The 19,741-nt window shown below is 44.5% G+C and overlaps 1 protein-coding gene across 1 annotated transcript in view; it reads left to right on the plus strand.

Annotated features, from left to right (window-relative positions):
* The window catches only part of ARFGEF2 (ARF guanine nucleotide exchange factor 2), a 548,111-nt gene that overhangs the window by 488,255 nt on the left and 40,115 nt on the right, over nucleotides 1-19,741 (plus strand). The window contains exon 37 of the mRNA XM_086932618.1: nucleotides 6,877-7,015. Coding sequence (XP_086788744.1) covers nucleotides 6,877-7,015 — 139 coding nt within the window. The remainder of the gene's footprint in view (nucleotides 1-6,876; nucleotides 7,016-19,741) is intronic.

Raw genomic sequence — 19,741 nt, forward strand, 5'->3', positions numbered from 1 at the left:
CCTCCCATCCATTAAGAGGAGGCTGGTGCAGGTTCTCACAGATAACATCACTTCCATGTGGTATTGCAACAGGCAGTGCAGAGTGGGGTTTTGGGTCCTGTTTTCGGAGGCTCTGCGTCTCTAGAGTTGGTTGGAGCATCCGGGCATGTCCATGATCCTGAACCACCTTGAATGCCAGAGTGAAAGAGCTAGGCATGCGGTGTCTGGCAGATCATGCACAGCCTTTTCATCCCAAGATTACGCAGGGCATCTTCAGACAGTGGGGAGAATCCTGGCTAGATCTTTTCCCCCCACCACCGAATGCGCAGTGCAAAAGGTTTTGCGCATTGGAGTTTGAGGGAAAGTTCCTTCCTGCCCTACCTCTCCTTCCATGAGTTGTGAAAATGATCAGAAACGTAAGGGCCCAAGGCACCCTAGTGTCTTCAGATTAGGCAAGGCGGGTGTGGTAACCGGAACTTATAAGCATGAGCATCTATCCTTCTACCAGGTGCTCACTTCCATAGGACTGTTTGTCTCAGCAGCACAGGAGGGGCCTTCACCTGAACTGCACAATCTACACCTCCATTCATCGGATTGAGCAGGGGCAGTTGCGTGCTCTTGATCTGTCGCTTGAAATGGCGGATGCAATCTCTGCCACCAGACGCCTTTCCACAGAGTCCATTTATACTTGGGCCGAGTCAGATTTGTGGCCTGGTGTGGTATCCACAAAATGTATCCATTATAAACCAAGCTGTCGGATGTTCTTTTTGTTTGGTTTGTCTTTGACCCATGAAGGCGTTGTTGTGGGCACTATAAAAGGTTATTTGTTGTGCCTTCCTACATTTACCAGACCGACTTTCCTTGTTTATAGCACCTGTTGTGATGACGTTTATACTGTGTTAGACACATGTTTCTTCTCAAACTGTTTGTGATGCCAGAGTGGGACCTTAATTTGGTCTTACCATTTCTCATGTGCACGTCCTTTGAGCTGATAAATAGCAGTTTGCTGTCTCTTGACTTTTCACATGAGAGAGCTTGAAGCACGGTCTGTGCCATCACCCTGCAGTGCATTTTGTCCAGATAAATTGATGTTGAGAACTCTGGCGACCTTCTTGCCCAAAGTTGTGGCTCTTTTCCACAGTGGGCAATCTATCCTACCTGCATTCTTTGGCATCCCTTGTCTTTCAAAAGAGGGGAGGGGCTCCATCATTTGAACCTCGAAAGAGCTTTGAGGTTTTACAGTGATCATTCCAAGGAATACCTTGTAGATGATAAGATTTTTGTGGGGTTCTCTGGAGCAAAGAAGGGGAATACTGTTCAGAAAAGGTTCCTGGCAAGTGAATTGTCCGCCGCTTCAAAATCTGCTAATAGCTGGCCAAGAAGCAGCCTCCAGAAGGTTTGAGAGCCCATTTCACCAGGGCCATGGCTGCCTCCACTATGTTGCCATGCAGAATGCCCGTAATTTACATCTTCCATGCTGCAACCTCTGCGTCAGTGCGCATGTTCCTAAAGCACTACTGCTTTGGCAGCCAGGTCCTGTTGTGTGAAGGGCATTTTTCCCTTTCGGACATACAAGACGTTTTAGTCTGAGCCCACTCCATAGACCCTCCTCCGTGGACGTACTAGTATGATATGTATTCAAAGATGAGGAACCTGCAGCTAGAGGTATCTATCAGAAGAACAAATTACTTAACTTCAGTAACACTCTTTTTGTTGAATACTAACCACAGATTCTTCACTGCCTTCCACCTCCCTGTTCTTGTCAGTGGCCTCTTTTTAATATCTAAAAGGGACCCAAGTTAGTAATCAGCACACCATTACCAACAGTTGTTCACGCTGTGTCTAAGAACACAGGAAGAGATTAGCAAGACCAGACGTCAGCTTGCAGGGGTAGCGCTTATATGCGGCTCCGCTCTGATACTTTTGGAGCAATCCAGAGCTAGTGCTGCGCTTCACTGAACCACCTAGAGACATACAGAAGCCTTGCTAGAAAATGTTTCCAGTTTTCCATTGTTGGAAAAAGTATTCTAGATCCAGTCTGGTGCTTGAGGAATATTCTAAGATGGGAAATCTATGGTGAGATAGAGCATCCAGCAAAAATAGTGTTACCAAATGTAAGTAATTTGTTCCTCTTGATCCACTAAAGACATCATAACCGTATGGAAATGAGGAAAAGAACCATCTACTGATGGCATGATGATCAAACAAGGACCAGCAACTTAGAATGCATGCCAAGATAATTTACAGCACAACCAGTGATTCATATGTGATGCATTTGTAGACATCTTTCCAGAAAGCCTCCAGGGCAATTTCTAGCTTTCGACTAGGTGGTCCAGACTCTGTATAGTTACAGTATGCTCAGATGAACTTGAATCAATTTGTTTTCATTATTTCCCGGGTGCGTAATACCTTCTGACTTCCCTCCTCCAACCCTTCACACCTTATTCTCCCAATCATTCCTGTTCTCTACCCATGCCTATCCTTCACTCAGCAATCCCTGTATTGTTACTTTGCTTATGAGGAGCAGTATCTTCTCACCTTTGCAAGAAGGCCATGGCCCTCTAGTTTGTGACTGTGATAGAGCTTATCTTGCTGAACGCTGACCAGGTAGATTGCATTCAGAATACAGAATACATAGGCAGGTCCATTGAGTCTCCTTGTTTATGCTTCATATGAGCGCTGGAAGCACTCTTGCTGGTTTTTTAAGTAATTTGGGGGAAACCAAGAAGCTGGTTCCTAATTTTGGACATTTTACAGCAGGTGTCTTTCTTGGTTGAAAAATGTAATAACTTATAAGGGGCATAATTTATTTATTTATTTGCTTCTATAGCGCAGGACTCGACCCCCTGAGGGGTATCTCCGCGCTTCGCATGCTGTAGGTAAGAAAGTAGGGTCTTGAGTGCTGAATCGTATAGGTGTCTAAGCTTCCCTAAAGAGGTGGGTTTTTAATGCCTTTCTGAAGGAGAGAAGATTGGTGTTATGGCGAATGTCTAAGGGGAGTTTATTCCAGAGGGAAGGTCCTACATAAGAGAGGGCACGGCCACCTTGCCTTTTTTATAAATGGAGTTTTTAGTAGGAATTGGCTGTTGGAGCGCAGAAGTTATTCCGATTTGTGGGTTTGAAATACCCGAGTCAGGTAGTGAGGACCTATTCCAAAGAGACTTTTGTGGATGATACAGCAAATTTTTAATTTAATTCGCTGGCGTAAAGGCAGCCAGTGAAGCTCTTCTAGAAGGGGCCTAGATGGGGTTCTTGAAGGAACATTGAAAACCAGTCTGGCCGCAGTGTTTTGGGCCACTTGGAGTCGGTTGTTTACATGTTCATTTGCTGAAATGAGGAGGCCATTGCAGTTATCCAACCGACTTATTACAAGCGCCTGGACTAAGGTCTTTCTGTAACAATCTGATAGGTAGGGGAAAACCCTTCTCAGAAGACCAATTGTCCGAAAACAGGTTCCAGTCACTAGATTCACATGGTCTTTTAGGACCAGGTTCTGGTCTAATCTGACTCCCAGGTTCTTAACTGATTGTTTTGGACTTGGAATAGGTCCCAATTCCAGAGGCCACCAGTCTGGTGACCACAGAAGATTTGCGTTCCCAAACAGCATGACTTCTGTCTTGCCCACGTTGCACTGGAGGCAATTAGAAGCCATCCAGTGCGATACCGCTCTCATACCCTCAGCAAAGGAGTTCTTAATTTCTGGGGTTAAGGTCTGAAAGGGGAACAAGAGCTGGGTGTCGTCCGCATACGACACAGGGATAAACCCATACTGTCTCACAATGTCAGCAAGGGGGGCCACATACACATTAAATAATGTGGGGCTTGGGCATGAGCCCTGTGGAACCCCCTTGGTGAACTCCCTAGAGATGGAGTGATAGGAGCCCAGGCTGACGCTTTGTGAGCGGCCTGTGAGAAAGCTCTTCAGCCAGGACAGAGCTACGCCTTCGATCCCCACCTGCTGCAACCGGCCGAGGAGAATCTCATGAGACACGGTGTTGAAGGCTGCAGACGGGTCTAATAGCACCAGAATCTTGGAGCCTCCTCTATCCTGTGTCATTTTGATGTTGTCTGACACGGAGAGGAGTGCAGATTCGGTGCAGTAGTTGGGTCTTAACCCTGATTGAGAATGGTCCAGGCCCCCTGTAGCCTCAACAAACCGTGATACATGAGTGTTTACATGTTTTTCGGCCAGTTTGCTTAAGAATTGTAGTAGGGAGATGGGGCGCAAGTTGGATATTTCTGACCAAGGCAAGACCGTGTTTTTACGAATGGGATTTACTACCGCCTTTTTCCAGTCTTGGGGGACTCGTCCCTCTTTGAGAGATAAATTGATGATCATCTGTATCATGGGAGGCAGAAGATTGCTTATTAAGGCCGTTGTTTTTGCTGGAATGAGATCTAATGGGGAGCCGGTTTTAATGCTACTGATCCAGGATAGAATTTGTTTGACTGGTTTCAGGGAACTCAGTTAACTTAGGTTGGAATTTGTCAGAGGGCCTCAGAGTATTTTTAGTGTTGATCCCAGAGTTTTTAGCCATTGTGATCTTTTGATAGATGGTGTCCATTGTTTCCTCAAAGAAGAGAGAAATGTCATTACATAATGTTTGGGTAAATTCATCAGGACTCTCACAAGCCAAGGGCTTTACAAAGGTCTGTAAGATCCTGAACAGCTCTCTGGAGGAGTTCCCTGCTTCTGCTAGCTGTGATGTTAGGCTGTTCTTTTTGGCTAGCCTAATGTTTTTATAGTAGGAGCTTAGAGCTTCTGAGTGATTTTTCTGGCTCTCTTCTGTGTGTGTCTTTCTCCATACCTTTTCTAATTTCCTACATCCTTGCTTTTCAGTCCTCAATTGTTCAGTGTACCATGTCTCCTGTTTCAATATGGGATATTGTTTTTTAAGCTTCAAAGGGGCGATGAGGTCAACAGCTTCTTTAAGGGTTGTGTTATATTTGGAAAGAGCTGATTCCGCATTATCTAATGCTGTAATAAGTGGTTCCTTCCATACCTTCTGGATTTCCTCTACTGTGACCTTGTGCCATTGTCTGCGCCATATGGGAGGAGCAGATTGTTTTTTTGTTGGTTTTGCTAATCCGGGAAGAGTGAATTCAACAAGACAGTGGTCTGACCAGTTAACACGAGTAGGGGGTCGACTACATAGCTTAGGGCCATTAGAGAAAATCAAGTCTAAGGTATGGCCTCCTATATGAGTGGGACCATTGTTTTGTAACTGGAATCCTAGTAAGGAGAGGTCTGACAGTAGGGACATGGTTTCAGGGAGGTCGGGAATGTCAACATGAAAGTTAAAATCACCTACTAACAAAAACCTTTGTTTGGCTTTTAGGTGTTGTGCTAGTAGTTCTGTTAGAGATAGAGTAAATTCCTTACTAGGCCCAGGTGGGCAGTAGATCAAAGCTCCTTTCCAGTTTTGTTTGGTTCCTGACTCTATCTTGAAAATCATCATTTCCATCACTGGACTACAACTTTGCTCAATTATGGTGACTTTCAAATCTTTTTTATATACTATAGCTAATCCGCCTCCAGTTTTCGTAGAGCGGTCAAGCCTGAGAAATGTATATCCTTCAGGAATTCCCAAGGCTATAGCTGGGGTGGAATGTGGTTTTAACCATGTTTCTGTTAAAAAGCATATTTCGGGACTAGAAGTATGTACAAGGTCCCAAATCTCCAGATAATGTTTGGGTAATGAGCGTACATTAAGGAGGACTTTTCCAGCCCTTAGATATTGGTTTTTCAGTAACCACATGTCCGATGGAAATAGCAGTATGGGTTGCTTGGAATCTGCAAAGTATGCACGAAAAGGGACCCTCCAAGCTTGGCCGTTGGTCACGGACACGCCCCCTTCCTTCAGAGGTCGAAGATTGTGTAACGCTTGGGAAGAGTACCTGAGTCTAGGGACTTTCATGGTGTCCATTATGAATCAGCCAGGGAGTATGGCCCCTAGCCCCGTCCTGGCGCGGACGGACGCAGACGGGCAACTCTTTGGCTACTCTTCGGCGTAGCTTCGGCTCCCTCGTGCTCGACCGCTGCGCGCTCGGGAGGGGGCGAGGGCTAAATAGCCCAGAGAAATGCAGGCAACTAGAGCGCTAACCGCTCCAGCATCACCCCACAGGAAGTGCCTGGCTCTCCCTGACCCGCCCTCCGCGCAACAGTACTGGCTATCGCGTCAGACCGGGGCGGGCAGGAGTGAGAATCGAGCCCAGGCTTCCTTGCTGTCCACAGATGTCGTCCTCCCCCTCTTTGACTCGAGGCTGAGGCGAAGTGGTACAGGTAGCGCTAACACAGTTATTATGTACACGTTTTAAAATGTCGACAGACACAAGAAATTCGATTCTTTAAAATGATTGCGTGTCAGGGTAGTCTTCTGTTTTTTAAAATAGACTGCAGCGTTTTTAAATCAACAGCAAACAGTATAAAATAATTAGCAATTCTCTTAGTGCAGCAGCGCAAGGCACAATTCTGTTACCTCTAGCAAGCAAGCGGTTCGGATGACACTGCCACCGTCACCCTACCGCAGCTCGCCGATGTAGTGGCTCTGCCTAAATAGCCCAGAGAAAGGCAGGCAACTAGAGCGCTAACCGCTCCCGCAATCACCCCACAGGAAGTGCCTAGTTCTCCCTGACCCGCCCTCCGCGCAACGGTACTGGCTACCGCGTCGGACCGGGGCGGGCAGGAGTGAGAATCGAGCCCAGGCTTCCTTGCTGTCCACAGATGTCATCCTCCCCCTCAAGTGGTACAGGTAGCGCTAACACAGTTAATATGTACACGTTTTAAAATGTCTACAGACACAAGAAATTATAATTCTCTTGACACAGCAGACTTGCAGGTGACCTTCATTCATTAGCTTCTATTAATGTATATCTTTCTCAACTTCGAATTTGCAGGCTTTAAAGGCAAGTCAAAACCAAATCTTTTAAAACAAGAAACCAGCAGCCTTGCTTGTTGCTTGAGAATACTCTTTCGAATGTATATTGATGAAAAACGAAAGGACTCTTGGGAAGATATACAAGAAAGACTCTTAAAGTAAGCCATTTTGTTTATTTGAATAATATAATGTGTTATGCAATTATAAAGAAATTGAAGTCGATCTTTATTACCCAACATATGGGGATATACGCATTGTTAAGCTGTATGAACCATTTCGAATCGTCAGTCTTTTTACTTTGTTCTGAGAATTGGATTTAGTTGCTATAAAATTCTTATTTAATCTAGCGATCATGATGTCTAAATCAAACAACAAGGGTATTCATGTACTCACAATCTTTAGTCTCAAGTCAGTTATGGTGATTGCTAACTGTCTTTGTAAATGGTAGTATAAGAGGTGGTGCTGTCAAGTTAAGAACAAATGAGGGGTACATCTGAGATGTTCATCTAACTTTGTTCTGTAAACTATTGCCCTCATCACCAACTGTTAAAGGAACACCGTATCAGACTCTGGAATTACCAATGCTATGGAATGTGATAATTTCTGGGTGCAGGTTTACCTCAATCTTTTTTTTTTTTGCTCTGAAAGTGAGAACCACAGGATTGCTTTCAAAAACAGATTCCAGCAGGTTTTTCCTCATTTCCCCCACTCATTTTGACAGGTGAAATGTGCATATGGAAAAGAAATTGCAAGAGTTGTTCTCCCAAGGCACTTTGAATTTAGATTCTAATGGATATTTCTAAACGCAGGTTCTCACCCCTAGAGTATCCGACAAGGCAGACTGGATTCGGAGATTATCCAGTATTGGGGTATCTTTCATAGATTCACATGCCTGAATCATTCCCTGTCGTCGAGGTTGGAGTCCCACAGTAAAATATTCAAGCAGTGCTTTAAAAGCTTCATAGTCTATAATGACCTTAAGCCATGTAAATAGTAGCCCACCTATGTCCTTTTTTAAAAAGGACTAAATGTTGGAACCCTGCCAATCAGCTGCCAGCACCCTCTATACCACTCTCAGTAGAGGCAGGTTCTCTCAAATATTCACCGCACGTCGTGTGGAAGGCAGTACTACTCAGTTTTTCTTCAACTTTCTCAAATCTTGACCTCATGTCCGACAAAAAAGGCCTTATGCTCCCATGTAAGACCTGTGGCAAGAAAAGAGTCCATATGGATGATCAACATAAGGAGTGTATTTACTGCCTTTATCCAAGGTGAGACAATACAAGATCTGCTGCACCTTTTCAACTAAAACCCTCATGGACCGAGAGGGAAGGTTGTTATTGTGGCTTCAGACCAGTAAATAGCAGTCGCCTTCTTCAGATGAGGAAGGTGAGACAGTCCCTACATCCCAGAAGAGGACCAGATCTAAGGACAGTTCCTCAGGTGAAGGTAGGAAACATCATAAACCTTCCCAGGACTCCCAAGGCTTTTAAAAAAGAGAAGGGAGCTAAACACTCCTCTAAGCCGGCATTCTCTGTACCTTCTACGCCTTCCAGGAAAGAACGAGATCATCCTATAACCTCCTCTTCAGATCCTGTGGGGGGGAACATCCTTTACAACGCGGTAATGACACCGCAGTGCCATTACAATGCGGGTTTCACAACGCAAGTCATTACCACGACTTGCGCTGGAGGGCGCTCTAGGCTAAGGAATAGTAGATTAAATATTCCAGCACCTTCCCTACTGAACGTAGGCTGGTGTTGGAATAGTAAATATTACTATTCCTAAGTCCAGCACCCTACAGCGCAAGTCGTGGTAACGACTTGCGTTGTAAAACCTGCGTTGTGATAGTCGGCGGTGTTTTATACCGCGTTGTACCGTCATACATCCTCCTGTGGGGAGGAAATCTCTCAAAAAACCATCGTAGACGACACTCCTTCACTCATCGACGACATTCAGTGTTACATCAATGACGCGGTGGTCGACAGCAACAGTGACGATGACAGCAATCCAGGCTCCAATATGGTCTACTAGAGTCTCCGTGTCGATGACGATGGCTCCATCGTTGTCGAAGACAGTCAACGCTCCCTTGTCGACTAAGTTACCGTCAGCGAAGTTCTCGACGACGATCGACTAATCGACAAGTGCCCCGTTAAAGACGACTGCTCTTCCATTGACACCGTCGATGATGGTACCGTTGATGATGGAATTTCCTTTTCCTGGTGTGTCTGCACCGTCAACGCCACTGTCGACGAAGATTACTCAAGTTACCAGAGTGACCAAGACTTTGCTACGGCCAGCCATACAAGAATTTAGTAAGGTTTCGCACTTACTCCAGTCGCATCTGCTGGAGGGCTATGTGGAAGATAATGATGACAATGATGGTCTTTATGACGTGGCTCACAGCCCATCTGAGCTTCACTTAAAGTATCAGGATGATGAGGATGAGGTGGAGGGCTACCATGACGAGTCTCAATACTACCAGCAGGGGTATATGGCTCTGCATCACCGTTACCATTCATACGGTTTTCAGCCAAAACTGCGCCCCAGTGACATGGCCCATCTACCACCATCACTGATATAGGATCTACAGGCTATGTTGGCGGATTACCAGCAGCTGTTCCCGCCGCAACATTATCAGCCAGACAGGCCGGTACCTCAAATAGATCCTCCAGGTACGCCAGCCGCTCAACCGCCAAGCACATCTGTGAATGTTCCTGACCCCGGGCCAATCGACCCTGGAGAACCAGATGGCTCCTCTTCGGACGAGGATAGAGAGGAAGGTGAGCTGCCGGATACAATCTCTGCTCCTGATCCTTAGGACGATTATGTTATTCCAACTCCCTCCCCTCCGCCGCATCTCCCATCAGAGTCTCCTCCAGAGGCTATTGGAGTTTTTTTATAATTTAATGCAGAGGGCAGCCAACTGGTTTCATCTGCCTATTACGGTCAAACAGACTGAATGCTTTTTATGACTTCAAGGAAGACATGAGGAAATTTGTACATTCCATACCAATTATAGATTACATATGGCAGGAAGGCATCAACATAATGAAGACAGCAGCATCCATACCACCGGTTCTACCCGGTATTGAGAAGAAGTATAGGGCGCCAGAGGACTCTCATTCTTGCCTCATTGGACACCCCAAGCCAGAGACTGTCATTTCTCAAGCGCCGCAAAGACTTTCTAAAAACCCTGCTGCCCCGATTACCACTCCTCCGGATAAGGAAGGGCATAGGATGGACATTTTAGGGAAACGTTTCTCTTCTATGGCCGCAGTGACAATTAGGGCAGCAAATGCGTTGGCCATTATCAGCCGCTACGACCACCAAATGTGGTCAGATATGGCAGGTTTAATAGACCTTATACCTGAAGACAAGAGGCACGAAAGATACTAGTGGATTGGGAGCAGCGTGCAGCTTCGGAAACCATTGATTGTGCCCTAGATGTAGCCAATACTGGTTTTAGACAACTGGCGGGAGCTGCTGTGCTCGGACAGCAAGGATGGCTGAAAGCAACCAACTTTAGGCCTGAGGTGCAGATGAAATTTTTGGATATGGCTTTAGATGATGAATCCCTGTTCGGAAAGCACATTGATGAGCCACTGCTGGTGATTAAGAAAGACCTGGACACCGCCAAGTCGTTGGGCACATTGCAATACAGAAAGGTGCCCTTCAGAGGTGTTAGGGGACAAGGATTTGCTCCTTACAAGGGAGGTTACCAGAGGGCTCAACAGTATCAGCCATATCTGTCACAATACCGACAATGTTTCAATCCCCCATCTTACCGTCATCATCTACAGCTGGTTTCTCTCGCCATTGAGGCTGCAAATGAATGCCTCAACAAGGTTGTGACTCAAGCAGGAAGCAATGATCATGCCAGGATACCAGCTTCCCTCCCAACCTCTGTGTGCGAAGATTTCCAGCTGTGTCCACCAGTGGTGTAAAATAACGGATCTCTGGGTGCTAGACCTTGTCTCCAACAGTCGGACTCTGGAATTCATTCAGCGCCCGCCGGCTACTCCACCAAAGGGTGATCCCTGTCCCCACCTTCGTCGTCTCTTATTATGCAAAGAGGCTTTGGTCATGCTTGCCAACGGAGCAATAGCGGAAGTCCCGATGTCGCAAAAAGAAAAAGGTTTTTATTCTCGTTCTTTCCTAAAATAAATCAAATCAGGAGAATGGAGAACGATACTGGATCGGAGGAATCTCAAGTTTCTCAAGAAACAGATGTTCAGAATGGGAACGCTTTCCGATATCCTTGGGCGCTTAAACAAAGGAGACTTCATGACCTCGCTGGAAATCGAAGATGCATATTTTCATATCTCAATTCATCAGAAACATCAAATTCTTAAGATTCATGGTGGCTGGTACCCACTACCAATCCAAAGTACTTCAGTTTGGTCTCAAGTCGGCACCAAGGATCTTAACCAAGTGCCTAGCGCCCGTAGAAGTAGCCCTGCGATCTCAAGGGCACCATGTATTCCCGTATCTCGAGGACTGGCTTCTCAATGCACCGACAGCACAGAAGGCCTGTCACGCTACAAGCACCTGCCTTCACATGTTCAGGACTTTGGGACTCACTGTAAACAAAGAGAAATCTTCGTTCCATCCAAGTCAATTCATATCCTTCCTGGGAGCATCCACAGATGCCATCCAATGCAAAGCCTTCCTATCTCACGAAAGACAGATACATTTGCAAAGACTTGCGAAGAGCAGATCAAGAAAAAGGTCAGTTTCTGTGCGAATGTACAAGTCCCCCCTTGGGGATGTGTTCTTCAGCAATAGATATGGTGCCACTAGCCAGACTGAGAAAGCAGCCTCTTCAAGAGGAGCTACAAAACCAATGGCAACAGACTTTGGGATCCTTTAAGGATGTAATACAGATCACAACACTAATAGTAGAGGCACTGGGATGGTAGTTTCAGGCACCAAATCTTGTAAAAGGCCTTACTTTCCTCCAGACTATCCCAGACTTCATACTCGCAACGTACGCCTCATTGGACAGCTGGGGAGCTCCCCTGCAAGAATTAAATTCGGGGCAAATGGTCCTCTGTGCAGACACTTCAGCACATCAACAGGCTAAAGCTCAAAGGCATCTTCCTATCTCTTCAGACTTTCTTACCGAGGATAGTGGGCTCCTCTGTGCTGGTTCGTACGGACTAAACAACTAGCATGTATTATGTCAACAAACAAAGGGGAACCAAATTCATTATGCTATTTCAGGAAGTGCATGAGCTAGGGGACTGGACGAAGCAACATGGGATCTCACTAAAGGCCAAGCATTTCTGAGGTCTGCACAATACTCTGGCAGACAGGTTAAGCAGAAAGCAGGCCAGTTGTAACAAGTGAGAGCTGAAGCATCCCTACTCGACGAGGTGTTTTGAAGGTGGGGAGATCCAGCAACAACGGAGAACGCCAAATGCCAGTATTATGCCAGCAGATTCCCTCTACCAGGGTCCATGGAGAATGCCCTTTTAATGCGATGGTCTGGGATATATGCTTACACTTTTCCCTCCAATCCCAGGATATTGACCAAGATGAAGACGGAAGTCTGTCATCTGATCCTGATAGCGCCACGATGGCTCAGGCAATTCTCAGAGCTACTCTTGCTGTCTGAGTCGAGCTCCATTTGCCTACAGCCATCCACATCTCTGCTGATGAGTGAAAAGGGCCAAGTGAATCATCTAGACCCGCAATCTCTTCATTTGCACACATGGCTCATGAGTTATTAGAATTTAGGGACTTGAATATTTTGCAGGAGTGCAGGGAACTTATTGCCAATTCCCGAGTGGATAGCACTAACAAGACATACTGCCTTAAATGGAAGCTATTCTGATTCAGGTGCCAACTAAACAACCTTCACCCGCTACAGTGCCTCCTGAACAGATTTTGCCATATATCCTCTCTTTGGCGAAGTCAAGTCTCTCTTTCTCTTCAGTGAAGGTTCACCTGGCTTCGATTTCCCATTATATGAAGTCTCCTCAAGTTCCTTCTCTCTGTGCCTCTAGTCTTATAAACAATTCATGAGGGGCCCCTTCCGTGCATTTCCCCTGGTGCGTGCACCTCCTCCTGAATGAAAGCTTAACTTAGGCCTTGCACAGTTAATGGGGCAGCTGCTTGAACCAATTCACAAAGCAGAGCTCTAGTTTCTCCCCTGAAAGGTGGCCCTCCTACTGACTCTCACTTCTGCAAAGAGGGTTAGCGAGATACAAGCTTTTACAATCAAGGAACTATTTCTGCATTTCACTGATAACTATGTAGCTCTGCGGACGAACCCACCTTTTATCCCAAAAGTCCCGACACAGTTCCACCTCAACGAACCAGTGATACTTCAACCCTTTTTTCCAAACCCATCTAGTCCAGCAGAACGGATGTTAAGAAGTGTTTAAAATTCAACCTGCATAAAACAAAAGACCTAAGAAAGACGGATCAGCTGCTGGTGGGGCCTATGGACAAGGTAGAAAAGGAACAGCAGTAACTAAGGCCATGGTTGCCAGGTGGGTCTCTTCTGCGATCCAATTCTGCCATGACAAGGCCAACACGCCTTTAACAACAAGAACTAAAGCACACTCCACCAGGGCAGTGTCTACTTCAGCAACTCTGTTCACTGAAGTAACATTGGAAAAAATGAGCAGTGCTTCAACATGGAAAAGTGTCCACACTTTTATGCAGCATTACTGTCTCCAATCTACACAACGTGAGGATGCAGCTGTGGGCCAAGCTGTACTGCTTCATCTCTTCGATTAAGGTCAGCCTCTTTTTTTGATAAAACAGGAATTCTATATCTTACTTAAAATATATAACTTTACTTTCTTTCTGTTGCCAATGTAGATTTTTTGTATAACTCGAAGTTAAACAGTGTCTTAATTGTTCTAGTATTTTATTCTACTAAAACTCTTCATTGGATACATCTTAAATATTATAGTATGTTAAGGCTGCATCTATTTGACAGCTGTCCAGAATTTGAAAGAGCATATACATGGTTACAAATGTCACGGTTATATTTCAGTAACTTGGGGGTTTATGATTTACATGTCTCCCTCCTTCCTCGAACGACGGTTCAATTTTGGGTACTGCTTGCTCTTCTGATTCAGGCATGTGAATCTTTGAAAGATACCCCATTACTGGTTAACTAAATAAGTTACTAACCTGTAACTGCGGTTATCCAGTATTGGTATCTTCCATAGATTCACATGTAACCCACCCTCGTCCCGTAGAGGTAGTTCTCTTTAATTTTTGGGATTCTTGCTTCCCTCTCGTGCTTAGAAAATCTGTGAGACACTGCCTCTGCGTAGTGTGTTCTATAGGGTGCTGGCAGCTAATTGGCTGGGTTCCAACATGTAGTCCTTTTTTTAAAAGGACAGATTTACATGGCTTAAGTCAAATTCAAGAAAATCTTTATTCGATTGTTAAGAAGCAATCATAAAAGCACACAATTATAAAATACATAAGCAATTTCATATAAAAGTTATAATAAAAAAACATTACATGTTGTCACATTAAATATTATAGTATTACAATCTTAAAAATATAACCATCATTACTGTACAAGAAAAAACATTCAAGTAACCTTAAGTTTCCTGAGATGAAGCACTTTTTTCAAAAAGGCTATGATTCTTAGAACACAGTTTTCATTATCTAATATTTGTAATGACAGTAGAGCAGGGCGACATTGGCGTAAGCTAGATTGTTTTAGAATAGGGACCAAAAATAGCCGCCTTTCAATAGAAATAAAATTTACAAAATAAAATAACATGAATCATAGTTTGGGGGGAAATATTATCACAATGACAGGGCCGGAGATCATGTGTCCAATCATTCATAGCGGGAAAAGTAACTAATCTATGAAAGATCCCCAGCCTGAAACGGGTCAGTAAGAACCTGTCATACGCACCGGGCACAAAAGATAGGTTGGGTTGAATATTAAAAGCAGTTAAAATCAGTTGATTGTGCAGGACAATGGACTTTATAATCTCAGATGTCATTCTCAGGGTGTCCAGCAGCAATAGGCACTCTTTTCTCAGATCCTTTGTAGTTACTGTCTTAATAGACGAAGGATTTAAGAAATTCTGTAAATGGCCCATGTCCTTAAAGAAATCATGAACATATCTCAGCCAGGGAATCGTCATTACTCCTTCCAATTTCATAATGTCTAAAAGGATATCTCTGTTCAATTTAGTTTCATCTTTCGTCCATAGCCTGTGCCACAATAACACAGGCTCTATCCTGATTAAATCAGAGATAAACGGAAGGCCTAATTCAGCGTGGCAAATACACTTGGAACTGCTAAAATGTATTTTAGGAAAGAGTTTTCGACTGTCTGAATAGGGATGGGATCGGCAAACCCCATACCCCACTCACATAAAGAGCAGCAAAAACACACTTTGCCTTATATATCTTAATTAATTCCTCAGGAGGTCTTTTGCCCAATTTCCTGGCAAAGATAGTGAGTGCAGCGGTAGTACGTAAAAGTGCCAATTTTTTAGCTGCTACAGCTTGTACCCAGTAATCATTCTGGGAAAAAAGGATACCCAGATAGGAGAATTTTTAAGTGGCCTCAATCTTTTGTCCTGCAATAAAAATGTCTTTGTTTATCTTAAAACCTCTGCCACAGCGCATAATGAAAGTTTTAGAGGAATTAACCCTTAGACCCAGATCTTTCATAAAAAGGGTAAAGCTATCCACGACACGCTGTAGTCCCACCTGTGTACGTGGCATCAGGACAGCGTCGTCTGCGTACAAGAGGACTGGGATTGGGCGGCCATCTACTTGAGGAAAATCCTGATTATCTTTATACTTGGCTTGCTCAAGCCCATTTATGTACAAATTAAAAAGGAATGGAGCCAGGACACAACCCTGCCTGACTCCACTCCTAATCGAGAATGCGGCCGAACACTCGCCCTTCAAGTCGTAGTGCACACGTGCCTTAGCGTCACTATAAAAACGTTTAAGAAAATAAATAATATTCACATCAACCCCCAGATCTTCCAGCAGTTTCCATAGTTTCGAGTGAACCACACAGTCAAAAGCGACTGAGAGGTCCACAAAAGCTAAAAACAGGTTCCCTTTCTTGGCCCTCGTGTATTTCCCCACAAACAAAAAGATTCAGACCCTGTTCTACTGTCCCTAAGTCAGCTCGAAAGCTATATTGCAAATCAGATTAGATCGAATTTTCATCCGCCCAGCCAAGCAAACGCTCTAATATGACCTGGCCTGCTACCTTCATATTGGAGTCCAACAAAGAAATCGGTCTGTAACAAACCGGGTCATTCCAGTCCCCTTTTTTAAAGATGGGTATACTGGTAGACTCTACCCAGGTGGGTAGGAAACCGGCGTTACAACTTGCGTTAAGGACCTGCACAAGAAGAGGCCTCCACAGAGACATGATTGACTTAAATACGTCTATGGGGTCTCCGTCTGGCCCAGGAGCCTTACCGCCCTGGCTAGCGTATAGATCCCTCTCAACTTCCTCCAAGGTAAACACTAGGTCCTTGGATTGAGGAGAGTCATTGATATCTCGAACCTCTGCTGGGGGTTCTTCTCCTCCATATACCTGAGTAAAGTGCTTTATCCATTGATTCTCCATAATAGCAATCTCATTAGTCGGGCCAGTATCAGATAAGAATGGAGTTCAAATTGCCTTCCAAAATCCTGCGCTATCATTAATTACTGAAGCCGAATGCAGGGCCTCCCAAGCCTCTTTCCTTAGCATATTCTTCCTATCTCTAAGCACTTGTTTATAAGCCAGTCTAGCTCTCCTGACCTCTATAATATTTATTTGTTTTCTGTGCAATTCTTTTTTTAACAGTGAGTGGGCTTGAGTGCACTTCGAATCAAACCACCCTCTGGGCTCTCTTTCTCTTATGTTGCCTAGTGAGAGACTCTCTAATTACTTTAGTTATTATTTGAAAGACGCTAATAAAACAACAGGGATAGTATCTTCACTAAGACATGTCTCTATTTTTGAATTGCATTTGACAATTACTGATTTAAGGAACTCTGTTTGGTCCACCGTAGCCCATCGCAGGGAATAACCAATTGTGCTTGCGATTATTACGTTCTCTGGTGATCGATCACTATTGTGAGTCCCTAAGATTTTGTCAGATGGCAGTGTGACAGTTAAACAGAGAGGGAAATGGTCACTAAGTGAGTTATCAGATACGTGAAAAGAGTGAAGTCTAAATGCATAATTAATAGAGGCTAACATAAAATCAATAGTTGAGCAACAACCCCGACCATTAAATGTTGACGGCATGGGGGCTGGTGATGAGCATAATTCATTAACAAACCCAAGGTCAATTAATGAGTTCATTCAGCTGTTCCCCTAAGGCAGTATGACTGAAGTGTGAAGAACATGCACCTTCTTCACATAAAGCCCCACATAAATTTTTTTTAGCATTTACACACAACATACAATTAAAATCCCTCACCAGAAGTAGTATTATATCACTCCATTTGCATTTACTTAAGAGAATCAATGATTTAAACATGTTCTTAATCAAGATACACACTAAACCTGGGGGAATGTTGTTGTAAAAGTTGACAAGGGCTATGGAGAACATTGAATCCAAGTCCAGGACAAATAATTGATAGTATTTATCATTAACAAACTCAGTTATCAGCTTTAAACTCAAAATGTTGGATATATACACACACAAACCACCCTTAGCTCTTCCGCTCCGACCTTCAACCGCTGGGATATGATATGTTCTATCCTTGGTCCAAAAGCAAAGAACTTCGTATTGTGAAACAAAATCCCACCATAATTGTTTATTTAGTTTCGATCGGATTCCAGCAATATTCCAAGATACAATATGACAGGCTGGATGCTCAACAATAGGTATGGAAGGCATAGGGGAGTTTGCACCCTCTGTTGGAGTCGTGATAGCTTGTACTAATTGAGTAAAATCATTAGAGACAGCCTGGACTTTATGTGAAGGCTCATTACTAGAATCATAGGGCACATGATCCCTCTCACCCTCATATCTCTGTGTATCACCAGTTTCATGCCATCCCGTAGCGTGATTGGATTTTACACAAGACACAAGGCAGAGTCAATCATTGTCTTCCAAGCCACTTAAAACCTCAAAACGATTATGTGTGGGTAAACAATATCTTGGCTGCCTAATTTCCAAATGATTTTCTGGTGCACGTTGAGGACCTAAGTTCATTACAGGCTCTAAGGGGCGATAGAAATATCAGAAGGGTAATATGTTTGTCATGGGATGTAACAGGCCCATTTAGGCCCCTCTCAATGATATTACGTACCAGGTGTGGTGCCCTAAATGTTATAACAACACAATCTCCTCTTAATAGCTTTGGGGAGGAGCCAACCCATCCGATCCTTCGGACCATTTTAAACGCCGAGAAGAGTTGATCTTTTAAACCAGTTCTAATGGTAAGGAAATTGAGTGCCTTATTCCTTAGGGTTGACCAGTGTTCAAATACATTAGATGCTTAGGGAGGAACATTGGTCAGAACAACCGTATACGGGGTAGCTTCTGGGGGTATGTTTACATTTTGTGATGGATTATAGAAATTCTCACAATGTCCCCGTTGATTTGTGTCATTTGCAGCTACATCAATGCTTCCCCCTACCTTCCCCCCTGTGATTACTCTGCTTGCTGTGCAAGCAGGAGTATTGGGATTTGGTGTAATGGTCACATCCTTGCACTTCTTTTGCTCTATGGTTACAAGATTAGAAGACGGGCTCGCAGTGTGCTATTTCGCTTTACAGGATGGTGAGCATACTATTGATTTGATAGCAACTGTCTGTACTAGTTGATGGGTGCCTTGCACCAACTCCTCAAGTTTTACTAGCCGGGCTTCTATGTTAGAGATTTTTAAATGAATGGGCTCCAAAAGAGTTGACATCAGAGACTCTAATTTATCCCAGAAATTCTCGTCCTGCAATAGGTGCTCAGGATTGGCTACTTAGTTCTGCTTAATGGAGTTTGCTCAGTGCTTCATAGATTCACATACACCTTTAACCAGTTTCCCTTTCATCCCCAATGAGCATGTAGCAACCTTGCTCTGTTTAGAGATATTTTTGCCTTTTTCTTTTGTGATTCTTACTGAAGATTCAGCATTTTGTACATGCTTGCGTTTACATTTTGCCCTCTAGTTGTAACTGTTGGCCCAGTAGGACTGTGTTCAGGAGATGTTGATAAGGCAATGTTCGTAGCTGAGTGTTATAAATGGAGTACAATTTAATAATGGGGAAGTCTTATTGTTGGATGATATAATTGGAACCGTAAGTCTGGGAGTCAGGGACAGTCTACTCTGAGGGGGTGGCGGTCCAAGGGACAGTCTACGCGCCCTAAAATGGATTTCGTGGGCGAGGACAGATTCTGCCCTCAGCAGAAAAGCATCTAAGGTCCCTGCCACAGACCTTCTTTTGCCTTTACTCCTAGTTGGGCCAGAACGAATTTCCAAAGATGTTACACAAAATAAAAATATATGACCATCAAAATCCCGTATTCGATCCAACAACTAAGGGGATACAATAGTTTAGCGGTCCAATATATTTGTCAACAGTACCTTAATTTCATGTCCCAGGGTTTCAAAGTAAGAGAGCAGGCCCAGCCCAGCCTCTTCCGGCCTCTGACGGGCGCGGATGGGCCCGCCCTTAGCCTGGGCGTGCCCGCGATGCGGGAGACTGTGTCCACCTTTAAGCATCAGCTGGCGTGTGAGTCAGTTGTGGCGCGGCTCCTGCCTCGAAGCGCCCTGGTCCGTGTAGACACTGGCTGGCGGCGTTATGGCAATGACGGGCAACTTTTGCGAGACCACTCCCGATGTCGGCTTGAGTCCATTATATCCTATAAAGCTTTTAAAGCACTGCTTGAATATTTTACCGTGGGACTCCCATCTCGACGACAGGG

This window comes from Lissotriton vulgaris, chromosome 7, assembly GCF_964263255.1.
Source record: "Lissotriton vulgaris chromosome 7, aLisVul1.2, whole genome shotgun sequence".
Classification (NCBI taxonomy): Eukaryota; Metazoa; Chordata; class Amphibia; order Caudata; family Salamandridae; genus Lissotriton; species Lissotriton vulgaris.